Here is a 15,000-nt window from a genome sequence, read left to right on the forward strand (position 1 = left end):
GATGGTTTTGGTGGGTTATCTGATAATCATCCGAAGTTAGGGGAGGGGGAATTCTGATATTTAGCTCTAAGAAACTACTAGTTTCTTCATTATTGTAGAGTTACTGGCTAATTCAAGTATTAATAGCACCATCATAACAAATTCTTTAAGAAATACTGTAGTGTCAATGTAACTACACCTTCTCTTATGTATCCTTTCGTATATGGAAACAAATAAATGCAGAAAAAAAGCTTCCAACTAGGCGACTAAATGGAAATAAAACACGGATATCAGTGTTTAGTCAAATCTGAAGAGAGCAAAATGAATTGTATACAAGGACATAAGAAACATAAATACCTGGTGAGATCATCTGGGTCAATGTCTTTCCAATCTACCTCTTCAATAATTTCTGAAATGTACTTTATCCTTTGATCATATTCAACAGATTCTAGAAGACTAAAATCATCACTTAGAAAAGAAGTCACACCAATAGGAATAAGTACCTGTCCAGGAATAGAGACATGTAAAAATTAGAGGTTCATCATTTGTAACATAAAGATACAATACAAGAGCTAACAGAAGCAAATTAGTATCTTTCTTTTTTTCTTTTTCTTTTTTTCTTTTTCTTTTTTTCTTTTCTACGTTACAAGAAACTCTGAGCACATGCACCAATACAGATAAAGATGACAGTGCAGTTTGAGGGGCCGAATTATGTCACAGGACTCACTTTTCCGTTGGTGATCACAGCAGCGTTACCAAACTCAGGTCCAATTTGTCTGGACAAAAGATTGAATACCTGCATAAAATTCACAACTGTTAAGATAAATATGTCATCTAATTTCAAAATAATATTTCACAGCAACTATTTATAAATAATATAAAGGAAAGCACAAAAAATTAGTTACAAAGTGATATTGAGTACAGCAAATCTGAGTAGAGCAGATGTTCATGTTGCGGAACTATTTCCATCAGATGCAACACTCTCAAACACACTATCTTCCGCTAATCACAGTTTTGTAATATTCCTCATGCCTGAACATTTTATATAATTCCAATATATACCTGCCTTACTCCTTCGACAGAAACTAGACAAGCTTAGATATATTCCTTTCAGTGTCAAACAATGACTTAAAAGAAAAGGAACTAGAAAATAATGAAAAGTACTTTTGCAGGGGGATATCAAATCACAAAATCAATAATATCCAAAACAGTGACTTCCCAGCTGGTGCCCGTGAACCTAGTTACACTTGTTTACCCCTAGTGTATAGAAACTGCACAGTTCTCATTGTTGACCACATAAGACTTTTTGTTTTATTACTTCTCAAAAGAAAGAAAGTTCTTCTAGACTGAATTTTCCAGTTAAGGGCTATAGTTCCCTAATGAACTTATATCGTAACATCTAACATGGGACCTTCATAAGTAAATCTGAGCAGATGATACATTCGATATTATTTTCCAGGGCTTAAAGTACCAAATACCTTCTCCTGCAACGGCAAACTTTTATTGCCCTTTACCTAGTATGAGCGAACTGTCCTTCAAGAATATGAGGTTGACAACTACAACAAAAGGGTGAGAGATGTGAGGAGATTATTTCAGTTGGTTTTCTATCTCATACATGACACAACCACTGTGCCAGGACCTTCCCAGACAAGCAGGAATTTGAACAGTTACGACAGCTGCATGGATCAAACATGTCTTCTCTCGCTAGCATCAAATATTGCAAGAAAGGTTCTAGCTTCTTGTTGGTTCTTGAACATCTGGCACCTATGCGTGTGTGGGTGTAGGGTGGAGCATGTCTTTATTGACTCTACTGTTGCTCGCAGAACTAGCCTATCTTTTTCTAAAAGAGGCATGGATTTCTATATTTACAAAAGCTTCAGAATTTTTGACTGTCTGCACATCTTTTTTTTTTTTTTTTTTTTGGGGGGGGGGGGGGGTGGTGGGTGGGTGGTGTGGGCTTGAGCATATGTTTGACTGACGTCAACAGCAGAAACTAAATTTATGGCATCGGCGAGCTCAGTTCAGCTTATGTAATTTGGCACCAATATTACTTAATCTTCAACCAATTTTAACAAAATTGATGGGTATTCATCTCAATAAAGTTCAAGGGGAAGAAGGAAGTGATATTCCTATACGGAGGAATTAGCTGGATTTATTCACACAACAAAACGAGCATAATATACATCTATTTCGTAACAAATAAATCTCTGGACGTGAAAGCAAAGATAAACCGGACAGTTTTTTTAACTAAACAGTTTTAAGGCTGTAACAAATTCCAGAGTGTAGCTACTTCAATACCTAGAGAGTGTGAGAGCAAGAATATGAAATCATCACATACAGAATTTTGTACCAAATTCAAGTAGTAGCTCAAGAAGAAGAAGAAAAAGATAAGGAACATTCGTCTTCAAGGAACATAGGCCTACGGTTCATCCAACATTGTTAAGTTCAGTGTTTAATCACATACATACCTTATCCATTTGTTTCTTTATCATATCTGAGGAAACACTTGAAAGAATTGATTTATAGTCATCAGAAGGCAAGCCGTGCATCTCGGCTAGCTCAGAAATCTTTTCAACAAAAAGGCTCAAGCTGTCAGAAGCCAGTGATAGCACTGATATATACTGACTTTCATAGAAGGTGCATAGCTGATCCAAAAACTCCAGGACGTTCTCCTTGTGACTAAAATTTAAATATAAATAATCAACAGGAGAATTATTCAGGACAAAATCCTGATTTTTAATATTTAAGATATCATCAGATTTATAATTCCGGAGAGAAGACAAACCTGAATGAAGAAACAGTTCTTTCAAAAACCTTTGCTAAAAGTAAAGCAGGTGAATTGGCCTCAGAATTACCATAAAACAGTACACCAAGACGAGCTCTTGTTGATCCTTCAATCTACACCAACATAGGGAGGTGAGGTCCTATTATAACAAATTAAACTGCAATGTATCCTTCCATGGAGTTGATATTACCAAGTAATTAATTCCCTCATGCAGTAATTTCATCCCTTCTCTTGAAGAAGCATTAACAGCAAGAAGATGTGTCACTGGCTTTAAATCATCAGCAGCTGAAAAATGGATCAGACAAAGAATTAACGCCAGAATTAATACATATAGCTTATAGTTCAATAAGGAAGCTGCACGAGGACTTAACAAGCTTACTTTCAGAGGAATGCAAGTACTTTACTTCTTGCAGTGTAGTTTCACCCCCAAAAAATAATGTAAAGAGTGATATAAACTTTTTCTTTTCCTTCCCTTCACCAAGTATCTGCAAATCGTAATGATACAAAGCGGAGTTCTTAAAGGTTCTGCAGTAAGCTAAAAAAAGTACTTTGGCAACTTACCTGAGGATTATATCGTTGGTGGCCACTTTCCGAAAGAAATTTTTCTAATACATCTGTTTTTGAGGTGATATAGCCATAGTATACTTGTTCTTGAATTCGAGGAAGCTCTTCATTCATAGCGTTCATGGCAGCGTCCTGAATAAAATTTAATTTGTAAAGTAGAAGTAATTCCTTTGAAAAATAAACAATAAGATCTTTTAATCCAGACATACAAATGAATGAATGATCAACCTAATGAAGCCACCGAAAATTTAGGTTTGTTCTATTAATATATTTCTCAGCTCTAGGTAACAGTCATCATGTTAGTTAATTGTATATCCCCTTTCAATTCATCCATTCATGTTCCTCTAGGCCTAGTGTAGGTACTTGCTAGAATTTAAAATTGTAACCCTCAGCTTGGAAAATAAGACATAAGCAAAATCAGCTGCTTACCTCACTTGACTCCTGTACGAGTCCATTCATCAAGAGGCAGCAATGACGTTTGGACAACCCTAGCTTGAACACAAAAAGTGAGCTTCCTTTAGCTTCCTCCACATACTTGCCTTCTCTTTGAAGTTTTAGAAGTGTATCTTGAGGAGGTGAATCAGCTTTAGGCCTGCAACATGTCAATAAATCCAAGGACATGCTAAGTTCCTTCCAAGAAATAATTGATGTCTACAATGGGGAAAAAAGCGTGCCACATACAGTACAGTTTCAACGAAAGCTGCTTCAACATGATGTGCCTCAGGGGCCTCTTCATGAAGATCATCTGCAACACTCCATATCTTGTTCACCTGTCACCGATTGAGGTGAAGAAATAATAGTGCAGAAAGTGAGAGGAAATAATAGCGCAGAAAGTGATGAAGACATTTACATAAACTGAGAAAAGTGAAACTATCATTAAGCTGCTGTTTATCTTCATGTATGAAAAGTAGCTCCAAAAGATAAATTGGGAGTCAAAACAATGGGCATAAGACATACAGATCCCATGCAAAGAATGTATAAACAGGTATATGACATGAAAGGATAGGTCTCAGATCATTTTTGTTAATGGAAAAAGGTAGATTCAGATTTATTCCATAATCTAGCAGAAACAGTGAACACCAACAAAATTAAATTTTTTTTCACCATCATGTGTACTAAATCATGCACCAAAACCATCTCCCCTTACGAACAAATAGATATAGGAGCGCAGAATTATTATTGCATGGATGCCTGTGCGAAGATGAAAATAAGACCGAGCACATAGAAACTCTCTTTAAGAAATCATGACATTGAGTCCCATGGTGTACTGCATGTAAAATCTAGTTTGTTGGACATTATATTCATGATACTAATGTACAGGTCGGAAAATCCTAGCTCTGCAGCTAGTCTCAAATTTTAAACGTGTGCTCTCTCCATGTATATAAATGATAATCAACACGTATATTTAGGGGGCTTCACTGTTGCAAGAAATTAAAAGATTTTCCTTCACATATGTAGAAGGGTATTTTAAATGAATACCCCCAAACCTTTAGTAGTTCGAAATTTACCTTCAAAATATTGCAATTCCTCAATTTACCTCTAAATCATGAAACTCATTAGTGAACGAGTTTCATGATTTATGATTTGAAGGTAATTGGAGACAAATTTCAGGGGAAGTTCTCTACTTTTCCATGATAAAGCTAATCATCTTTATAGTGTTTAGGGGCATGTTACCCACTTTCTGTTAGAAATCTAATAGCAATTAAGTAAAGGGATAGAGCAATGTACACATATGATTGAGGTAAATTAGAAACTAAACAAGATTTGGATGGTAATATTCAAAAGACTAAAGTTATGGGTGTAGACATGTAAGAAACTGCAGAATACTTCTCTATGACATTTATGTTCTGAGTTCTAAGCATTATGCCTCGAGGAAGGCAATTCAGAAAGCATGATTGTTTCCAATATGTAGTCCTAAAGATATCTTTACAGTATCGTCCAGTAGCATGTGCTACAAATTGATAGGTATTCATAAAATAAAGCAGCTTAGAATGATATCAGCGGGAATTTCCATTGACTTTCATATGTATACAATAATGCACTCCTGGACAATTGCATTTGTGTTTGAGTGTGTTGGGACAGGGAGGGGTTATATTGAGAGGGTTGAGATGGTGGGGGATTAAACAAACAACATATAACGATATTATTAATATTGATATCAAACTCTAACTCAAGAAGAATTGAAAAGCATGTTTAGTTTGAATTATTTCTCAACAAAAAATTGTAACAACACTCCCTTCATATGATTATAATCGGGGTAATTGTCTAAAACAGAATTACCAACATACATTGCTTAGAAACTGGAAAGCCAACTGTGTGGTGTAGTTCTCCTTGATGTATATGAAAAGTCGTATAATCTGCATAATAAGAGAAAATAATCAGGATAGCGATAAAAGAGTAAACATCCTCCAAACAGTGCCAGCATCCCTAAAAGGAAGCATAGATGAACAACCTACACATATAGGGTGAAAAAGAACATGTATAACAATTGTAAACCAAAAAATCAAACGGTTAGACGAGTGATTTACAACATAACTGATATGCGTGCGCAACTTTTAAAATCTATGAATACTAACTCATGTAAATATATGTGTACTGGGTTGTTATTCGCGTCGGTGAGAAAACTAAACTAGTACAATGATATATGGAATACATCAGAGGTAACCTGGAAAAGTTAACTTTCTAATTTAAGGGGCTGTGATTCCTTAGCAAACATTGGCCTGATAATTCTTTCAAAGTCAAATAAAACTCCCAAATCTCTCTACTTGGTTGCCCCAGAGCCACAAGATAGGTTCATTCTCATGTGACCATCGGGGAGACAACTGACAGTGGGTGTAGTTGGTTGATTATTTTCACAGGTGACCCTTGAGTGGAAAAATATAACCTAATTTTGGTTTCAATCTAAGTTCAGATTGACGGGTGCAGCTCAACCAGACACCAGCCCCGCCCAAACTGGCCTAACCCATGAGCTAATTGGATATAGAACTTCTGTTTAGTATACCTACTGATACAGGATCCCTGGTGTAAATCTGGACCTCACACCCCATACATCATAATTGGGAAATGACATATAAGACTGTAGACTAGGAATTCATCTTCGTTTTTGCTGCCTAATTCTCTATGTTTTTGCTCCGATATCAGTCTCATCCTTCTCTCTCCAGCCATTCTGTCAACATAATTTTCATATTACAGCAGAAGGCAATTTCCTTATATTGATGTCAACGCTGATCATCAATGAGGGTAACACTGTCATCGTCCTGTGACCAGTCATGCATTCACGACTGCCATGAGAGATCCCATTAAGTTCCAGGATGCTATCCCCGCTGTTTTCACTATTCAACACCCTCAACTGGAATGCCTTTTAACCTAAATCCATACGAGAGGAGAGACCATAAATGTCCCTCTCTGGACAGAGGTTTGCTTAACCAGATATAAGCTGCTATAACAAACTTGAATGTACATACAGCATATGAATAGGATTTGTACATGCTGAGGTTAATGCAATCCAAAACAAAGGTTGGGTCACATCAGGTTCAGAAGGATAGAAGCCCATTCAGCTTATATGAATTCAGTTGCAGACTAGGTAAGTGGGGCTTAACAACATAGCCAACAAGGAAGACTGCATCCGCCCTCTTGACTTTTAGGCTTTCTGTCACGCGTCTTTGCCAGTACTTGTCTTGGTCCACAACCAGATTACAAATTGAATGATGACATCAAGATCACAGGTAAGAAATGTAATGATAAACTTCACCATCAACCCTTTAATTGGTATCCTCTGCTAAGGATTGTTCTGGATGGACAATCTAGTTTAAGCCAAATCCTGCAAAGCTAAGAATTTTTCACTGCAAAAGATAACTAGATAGATATGGCCATGAACTGTTATATTTGCTTATATAAGTGCAACACATTTTTGTAATAATGAGGATGCAATATATATATTTGTGTAGGAACTCACCAAGCTGGAAATATCCTCCCCATTTTTTGCCTCATTATTTACTGCATAATTGTGACCCTTTTCTTCAATTGTCTTGATCAGTTTTGAAGAGTATAGTATCACCCCAAATCTCATTGGAACATTACTTTGATACATGGATAGAATCATATCAATAGACTGAAAAGATCAACAAAGAAATATCTTTGTTAGTAAGTGCAAGTAAGCAACAATTTACTTTACAGTTGATCAAATGGAGTTCTTTTTGGGTACACAAATGAGGCACATTGGTTAAATCAGGGTGGTGAAAGGCAGGCCTTACACCCAAAAGAGAGTTGATATTCAGCACAGCAGAACATCTACCCTCTTTGTGATTCCAAACAACTTTAGGACTAATTGATGTCAAAGAATAATCAGTAACTAAGCAGATTAGCATGCCTCAGCTCCACAAGATGTTGCAGGATCCAGCACATAAACAGCATGGAATAAATTTTTACGGATGTACCGAAGCTGACCAGGGAAGACGGGCATCAATATCTAGAATGGGAGAAATAAACATGTCAGCTGTAAAGCAGTCAAAAATACCAAAACGAAAACAACTTCGCTAACTACAATTGACTTCACCAATTGAACAAAAGAAAAAGAAAGAAAGAAGCAAACCTCATTGATATTATTTCGCCATCGTCTGTACATGGCATCTTCCTCCAAATTATTAAGATAATGAACATGACTAGATCGAAAGTCAACACGAAATGAATTAGACTCGGATGGAGGAGCTGCTGACAAAATCTTCCGAATGGCACTTTGAGGAAGCTGGAAATTTTCATCTTTAGTCAAAATGCAGAAAACGCAGCTCCAGAACATGTTTAATTAAAAAACGGTAAAATGCATGCTCTTCGGGACATATAAGTCATGCACTACTTGTTTTTTTTTTTTTTTTTTTTTTTGGGGGGGGGGGTGGTTTTTTTTTTTTTTTTTTTTTTTTTTTTTTTGGGGGGGGGGATGATATTTTCAGATTTTCAACACTAAAAAATGGTGAGGATTGATTCAAACTCTTCCCAATACTGGAACCATATCTTAGGAAATCATTGTCATTCCCAACATGAGAGGTAACTCTCACTGAAAATATTACAACTTAATCCATGGCAAGGTACGTCAAGAGAAGAAACAAAGTAGAAATAGTGCAGAAACATTAAACACATTTTATTTCCATCTTTACGCTAAGAGCGTTATTGGGAGAGTAATGTGGTGTTACAATCCTATGCAAGCTTATAAGAATGTTAGATGTAACACGATACCGTGCTCATACAGGCCTACCATAAGTGACATGAATCTTGGCAATGCTTTACTGCCATGACTAAGGTTTAATCCTTGTTCATATAACAACCCTTTATTTTACTTAACAAATGAAAATATAAATTGATAATGTTGAAGTATCTTGATTCTGAAAGAAAATCTAAATCTAAAAGCAAAGCTTGAAGACATAACCTGTAGTTGTATGCTTACCATTTTGACTACAGAATAATTTTAACAAAAAATAGTCTAAAGTTCTGAAATTTTACAAACTGATAAAACAGATATTACCTTTATCCTTGACAGCTGGTCAGCCAACAATAGCTCTTCATGAACAAGATCCATTAACCTACAAGATCCACGATAGGTGTCTTATTACTTTACGAACAGTGTAACTGCATGTTTACAACTCTCACCTAAATAGTAGGTAGACTGTAATAAACAAAATATCACGAGAAAATAGTAATAGATCACAGATGATAGTTACTATCATATCTTTCAAAATAACAGATATAGAAGATGTGAAATATATCTATGACAACTGACGTAGGGATCCAATTTCATGCAGACTAGTAGAGTACATCAAGGTTATCTGCCTCATTAAAGTTCAAAATTTTACGCAACCTCAACGCAAGTAAATAAGTGCATTACTGTGCTCAAGCAGTTACATGGACCTCTTGATTGGACTAGAATCTCACAGACTCAGTCTATCAAGAGGGAGAAAGAGCATCTGCTACCAACAAGTAATTAAGAACAAATTTTCTTCAGCTGACTTAGCCCAGGTCAACAGCTATTATATGCATGCATCCAGTAATGAAAATACACATTAAATTCTAAAAGGCAACAGCAACCACAGGATCCAAGCATTATTAAGAATAATAAGTGGAGGAAAATATTACATGTAAAGATCAATATCTTCAATGTTGATTAAAGCGCCATTTAGCGCCATTAAGGACTTCCCAGGAGGAACCATTCGCTGGTTTGCAATTATTTCATCCTTGACAGACTCGTTGAGCTGCAAACAGATGGCAGTTTTATAGTTGAGATACTTCAGGTGCATTATCTTCTACAGTCATTTGAAGGGGGGAAAGAACTATCATGCAAATGAATCCACCTTCATGCGAGACAATGATGAAACAATGCTGGGGAAATTTTGGTTGATTTCTTGCATGGACTGTAAGGGGTCCGAAGCTTGGACAATCCTCTGGGCTGTCTGATGACCCAAATCTAGCAAGCAAACTCATTCCAATTAGTTAGAAGCACACAAGTAAAAATTGCACTAGAATTGTCCTGTACTTGGCAAACATGACACATACCTTTCAGTTCCCAAACTTCCAAAGTGTCTGATATTGTTGATGATAATAGATAGTCCCTGAAGGCCATAACCTCAGCAGTTAGCTCTGGTTTGCGTTCCTGCAAATTCACATATGAAAAGAACATAACTTATCTACATCAATTAATTGAATAGGGGTACCCTTGCTTGTTCAAATGAATGCAACTTCATGAGTGTTCGTTGACCAAACCATGATTTTGGAGAATATAAATCCTCTAACTTCTTGAGTGAGGTCGTCAGTTCTTGGATCTTCAAGAGTAACTCCTGAAAAATAGAGAAAAGGTTACAAACAATATACTTTGTTAAGTGTTTAACAAAAAAGACTGGAGAAAAGATCATAAAAAGATTGTGTTTACAGATGCAAAATGTTCTTCTAGAAGTCCTGATGGTAGAAAAGGAATTTGACAGTCTGTTTCAGGCTATAGGTTAACAAGTACTATAGCTATAGATGCCTCTTTCCTACCACCAATAACACCACTTAAATCATTCTGTTCAGATTGCAACAAAAAAACAAAGCATGATGAATATCAACCAATGAAATCCCTTCTAACCATAACAATGTAAGCACTTGATGCTTTAAACTGGTTTACAAAAATAGACTTTCGACATGCATTAAGCTGTGGCCATTCAGATAAAGTACGATAAGTAGTTGGAAAGGATCTCGAACATACAAATGAAATCCAAAGGAATCCATCACTATGTTATAGTTTATTCTATGATACTTCATACTCATAGTCGTAATTATAGTTTATCCTATGATACTTCATAGTTGTAATACACCTGTCTGGCAAATCTATACCTATCCTAGGACATGTCACTGCAAGATTAATAAAAATTTTACACCCAGCTATAGAAAATAGACATGGGGTCAGCACTTTACAGATTCTAATGAAAGTTGACCATGTGCATATGTTGGAAGATATGTAAATTAACATGACTATGTAAAGAAAACACATATTAAGAGCGACATCAAGTCTGGGGAGTCATACTGCAATTAAACGAATATAGAGTATATACACACAGATATAGCTCGATATTGACAAACCCCAATAACTTAAATTGATTTAGCTCATCATCATTATGCTCAAACATGTCCCAGAAGAGAGGGGGAAAGAAAAGAATGTTACAAGGGAGGAGGGAGGGAAGGTGAGGATGGGAGGAGAGGTATAGGAATGAGGAAGGACTCAAATGTAGCTATAACTAACTAACTAGGGTTTAGCTTACACCTTTAGATCGTCATCAATTGAATAAAAAAAGGAAAGCCGACTTTTATACAGAAAAGATTGAGAGCAACAGTTGGGATTTAAACATATTTGAGGGGCAAACTTGTAATATGCAGAGGTTGGGGGATTTAAAAAATGAAAGGTTTGACAGTATACAAGCAAAACGAACCTGAAATAAAAAAAAACAGAAAAATGGTGTCTAGGGCCAGGTGAATGTTACATGTCAAAGTTGAAAAGTCAGTTGCTAACTACATGGAGTACCATGAGTTTTCTGGTTGCACTAGTTGAAATTGGATCCTTTTGCAGGACCATAAGTAAATACTACGTTGAATAAAACTTGAAAACACACAAAAAAAAATTAAAAATAAAAAAGAAAGCAAACACATGCATACAAATATAGCAGGAACTTAATCAATTTTTTGCGAAGAATTCCCTAATAGCAACTTCTCGAGAAAGTGGCAAACATGGTAGGAAGGCAGGAAAAGATAAACAGAGGAAGTTCATCAGCAAAGTCCCCGGAAAATTTGTGTCATCTCTAGCCACAGAAACTAAACATTTAAATAAGAACCTAACTGAAAGTTCAAAATCATACAGGAAAATAAATGCAGGAAGAAATTAAACTTGTTCCACAATCATAGAGGAACAAAATGCAGGGCAAAACTGGAACTGAAAATCCACTGCATTAACCATGCCTAGACAACTTAAATAACCAAGTAAATGTTATAGACAAATATTGCCTAAAAAACAGCCTCAAAGATGTCTCATGGAGATTAAATTATGACTGGAAACTAAGACTATGGATGGAATGTGTATTTGAATATATAGATGTGCAGGTGACAACTCCATAACTTATTAAATTACATACCACAAATAGGATATACGTGCATAGTTTTCAAGTAAATGTCAAGAAAGCATAACATGCAAAGCACCTGCTGCAAATATATATCAGATGGAAATAGCAAAATGAAAGGTAGCTAAACATTTTTCCTTAAGCTCACATATCTAACCTTTCTTTATTGCACTGTCATCCATGGCTTTGTATTCCATATTCTTCAAAGCAAGTTCAACTCCATAACCACCCAAGTTCACTGCTCCTGAAGTACCAACAACACTGCAAGAGCTGGCTGCGACTGGACACCCAATAGGAAGGACAGGTCTAACAACATACCTAACTTTTCCCTGTCAGAATTAAGAACTTTGTCTCAGTACTGACGTTTCTATGGAAGATGTACCACAGTATAACACTTAAGAATCAAATAAAAAGAAAGCATACTATTGAAGAAAAATAAACCGAAATAAATCAATAGGTAAAGCAATAAAATTTATCTAACAAGGAATGAACACAAAGAAAAAAATAGCAAATATAAGAATCATCATAAAAGACAACAGCAGGGATGTTAACAGAAAGAAAATGATGGGGAAACAGAAATACGTGAATATTATTCGGAACTAATAGGTAATCATTCAGTTTCAATAATATCCAATGTTTTAAAATAGGCCGATTTTATCGATTTATTGCCGATATATAGGGTTTAGGCCATGGCCGGTACGTTTTTTGCAAAAATTATCACATATCGTTTTTGGCCGGTTTGTCCCGATATATCAGTGTATATCCGGTAAGTGGCCAATTTCACCTGGGTTAAAAATCACCTGATTTTCTACAATTTACATTTTAAGTGAATTGGTTTGGATTTGGAGGCAACAACCTCTTTTTTCCATACTCGATCTGCATCCACTACACAAAAACCATGCTATTCTATTTTATTTCACGTATGTTCATCACCTAACCTTAATTCTCTCTACCTCCATTGTTCTCTCCCCCAAATCGCTTGTAAATTTCTCACTCGAAGACCTCTAACGACGGCCTCTCTCGATGATACTCTCTCAACATTTCATTAAATGTGCTTAGACTACATCTGAGGACATTATATGCTCACCATTCGACATGTCACTCTGATTTTTACTACTTATCCCCGATATATGATCGACAACCAAGATCTAATATGAATTTTGGTCATCTGATATATTTTAGATTACCGATATTTAAAACCTTGATAATATCATGACATGAACTACTAAAAGTTTGATATGATTTAGCTTTACACATTTTGGTTTGTGAGATAGATACCGGACGGAAGACGTTTGTAATATTTTCCTAATTTTTCTATTTTAAATTTCAATTTTTAAAGGATATCATGCACCCTAATACAAGACAGAGAGGGTAGGAAGCATCCATATACTATTCCAAGAATCCATCTCATATTTATGAATTGTATAAGACTATAAGCTTCTATTTTATCCAAAATTTCAGGTTTGGCTATACAAAATCTTTATCTTTTTTCAACTCGATTATGAGTGACCGCCTCTATTGAATAACAGCTACAATACCCGTTTTCACTACCTCGATCCATGTCTTTTACATTCCAATCCTTGATCTTGTATTAATCTTATGGCTTATGTAACTAGAGGATACATTTGTCCGGTTGTCCATTTCCAAACATCTTACATAATTCTTCCCAGACTAATCCTCAACTGATACTACCTTTCACTTATTGTGGATACATTTTTTTTACCTGCACTTCACAGCCGGCGTGTTGTTTCATACTTGGTCAACATTCTACCTATTATTATGAAATAAGTGTTGGGTGCTTGTCTAGGGTTTTTTCCAAGTCCTAGTTTTTTGGACTTCCAACATTCCAAACACTCCCTCAACCATTTGTTAACCCTCAAACAATTTTCTTCCTCCTGATCAACCACCATCAAAGATTCAAATGCCTAAGTTCTCATAACGACATGATTTACGGATTTGAAAAAACTTAGGGGTTGATATTGTGGTTATGGACGTACGATTATGGTAAAAATGGGAAAATTAGAAGGAAAATAAAATGAAAGATGAGAGTTTTGGGTTCTCTATTATGATTCTAGAACTGAAAAAGGTAGATGCTATAGAAATAAAGAAAATTGGATGCTTGTATGGAATTGACTAGAGCGAGTATTAGTAGCTTGGAGGGGAACACGGACATGGCAAAAAAGATGAAGAAATCGGTAAGCACCATTATGAATTCTATCCATTAATTTGCACTAATTATTAACACAACAAGATTCAATTAGTTTTATATTTAAGGTTAATGTTAACAATTAACAGAAGCTTAGCCCATCACTAACAAGGAAATGAAAACAATTAGGGTGTTGGATATATTTAAAGTATCTCAAATCAATAAGCTAAATATAAGTTAAAATAACTCCTTTTATGAAGTGTTACCATACAAAGTGGCCAAATCTCATGGGACGCCATGTCTAATCATAAATAACATACAGGAATAAACCACATAAGAAACGTGTGACTTGAAAATTGACAAAATCTAACAAATCAAACTAAACTATTCATGAACAGCAAATGCAGTCATTAATGTAAAGCATTTGTACCTTTTTCGATGCATCTACCAGGGCGACATGAAACTCATTGAAGCATTCAGTTCCTAAGGCTCCATAAAAGATAGCAATTGGACCAGCGATACTCAAACCATCATAAATGTGATCAAATTCAAAAAGTTCGGGATTCTCGGAGGCACCAAGAGGTCTGTGCAAGACTCGGTATAAACTCAAAGTATAACGAAACAAGATAAACCACTTATGTAGCATACATGAGTTAAACTTACTGTTTAAATGAAGTATCAAGCCAAGAGAGAAGTTGAGAGACATTAAACAAGAGCATGCTACCAGTGTCTACCCAGCAACAACTGCTTGGAGGAATTGACTGATTATTGCTGACAACTGAACTATCGGCAACCCTTCCCGACTCATCACCCGTAAAATTTAATGAGCCTACTTCTTCATCTATAGAAAATGAACTTAAAGAATCCTCTGCCAACTGCCTGTAGAGCACTAATCT

The 15,000-nt window shown here is 35.8% G+C and overlaps 1 protein-coding gene across 1 annotated transcript in view; it reads right to left on the reverse strand.

The window, feature by feature from the left end:
- The window catches only part of LOC109826039 (UDP-glucose:glycoprotein glucosyltransferase), a 29,707-nt gene that overhangs the window by 11,106 nt on the left and 3,601 nt on the right, over window positions 1-15,000 (reverse strand). The window contains 21 exon segments of the mRNA XM_020392989.1: window positions 337-482; window positions 707-775; window positions 2,448-2,658; window positions 2,765-2,877; window positions 2,955-3,049; window positions 3,144-3,249; window positions 3,326-3,460; window positions 3,758-3,920; window positions 4,010-4,098; window positions 5,617-5,685; window positions 7,284-7,439; window positions 7,698-7,796; window positions 7,920-8,072; window positions 8,844-8,901; window positions 9,452-9,567; window positions 9,667-9,779; window positions 9,869-9,965; window positions 10,076-10,149; window positions 12,116-12,287; window positions 14,535-14,688; window positions 14,768-15,000. The exon segment at window positions 14,768-15,000 is cut by the window's right edge and continues 193 nt beyond it. Of these exon segments, the coding sequence (XP_020248578.1) occupies window positions 337-482; window positions 707-775; window positions 2,448-2,658; window positions 2,765-2,877; window positions 2,955-3,049; window positions 3,144-3,249; window positions 3,326-3,460; window positions 3,758-3,920; window positions 4,010-4,098; window positions 5,617-5,685; window positions 7,284-7,439; window positions 7,698-7,796; window positions 7,920-8,072; window positions 8,844-8,901; window positions 9,452-9,567; window positions 9,667-9,779; window positions 9,869-9,965; window positions 10,076-10,149; window positions 12,116-12,287; window positions 14,535-14,688; window positions 14,768-15,000 (2,621 nt within the window).

Source organism: Asparagus officinalis, chromosome 10 (assembly GCF_001876935.1).
Source record: "Asparagus officinalis chromosome 10, Aspof.V1, whole genome shotgun sequence".
Classification (NCBI taxonomy): domain Eukaryota; kingdom Viridiplantae; phylum Streptophyta; class Magnoliopsida; order Asparagales; family Asparagaceae; genus Asparagus; species Asparagus officinalis.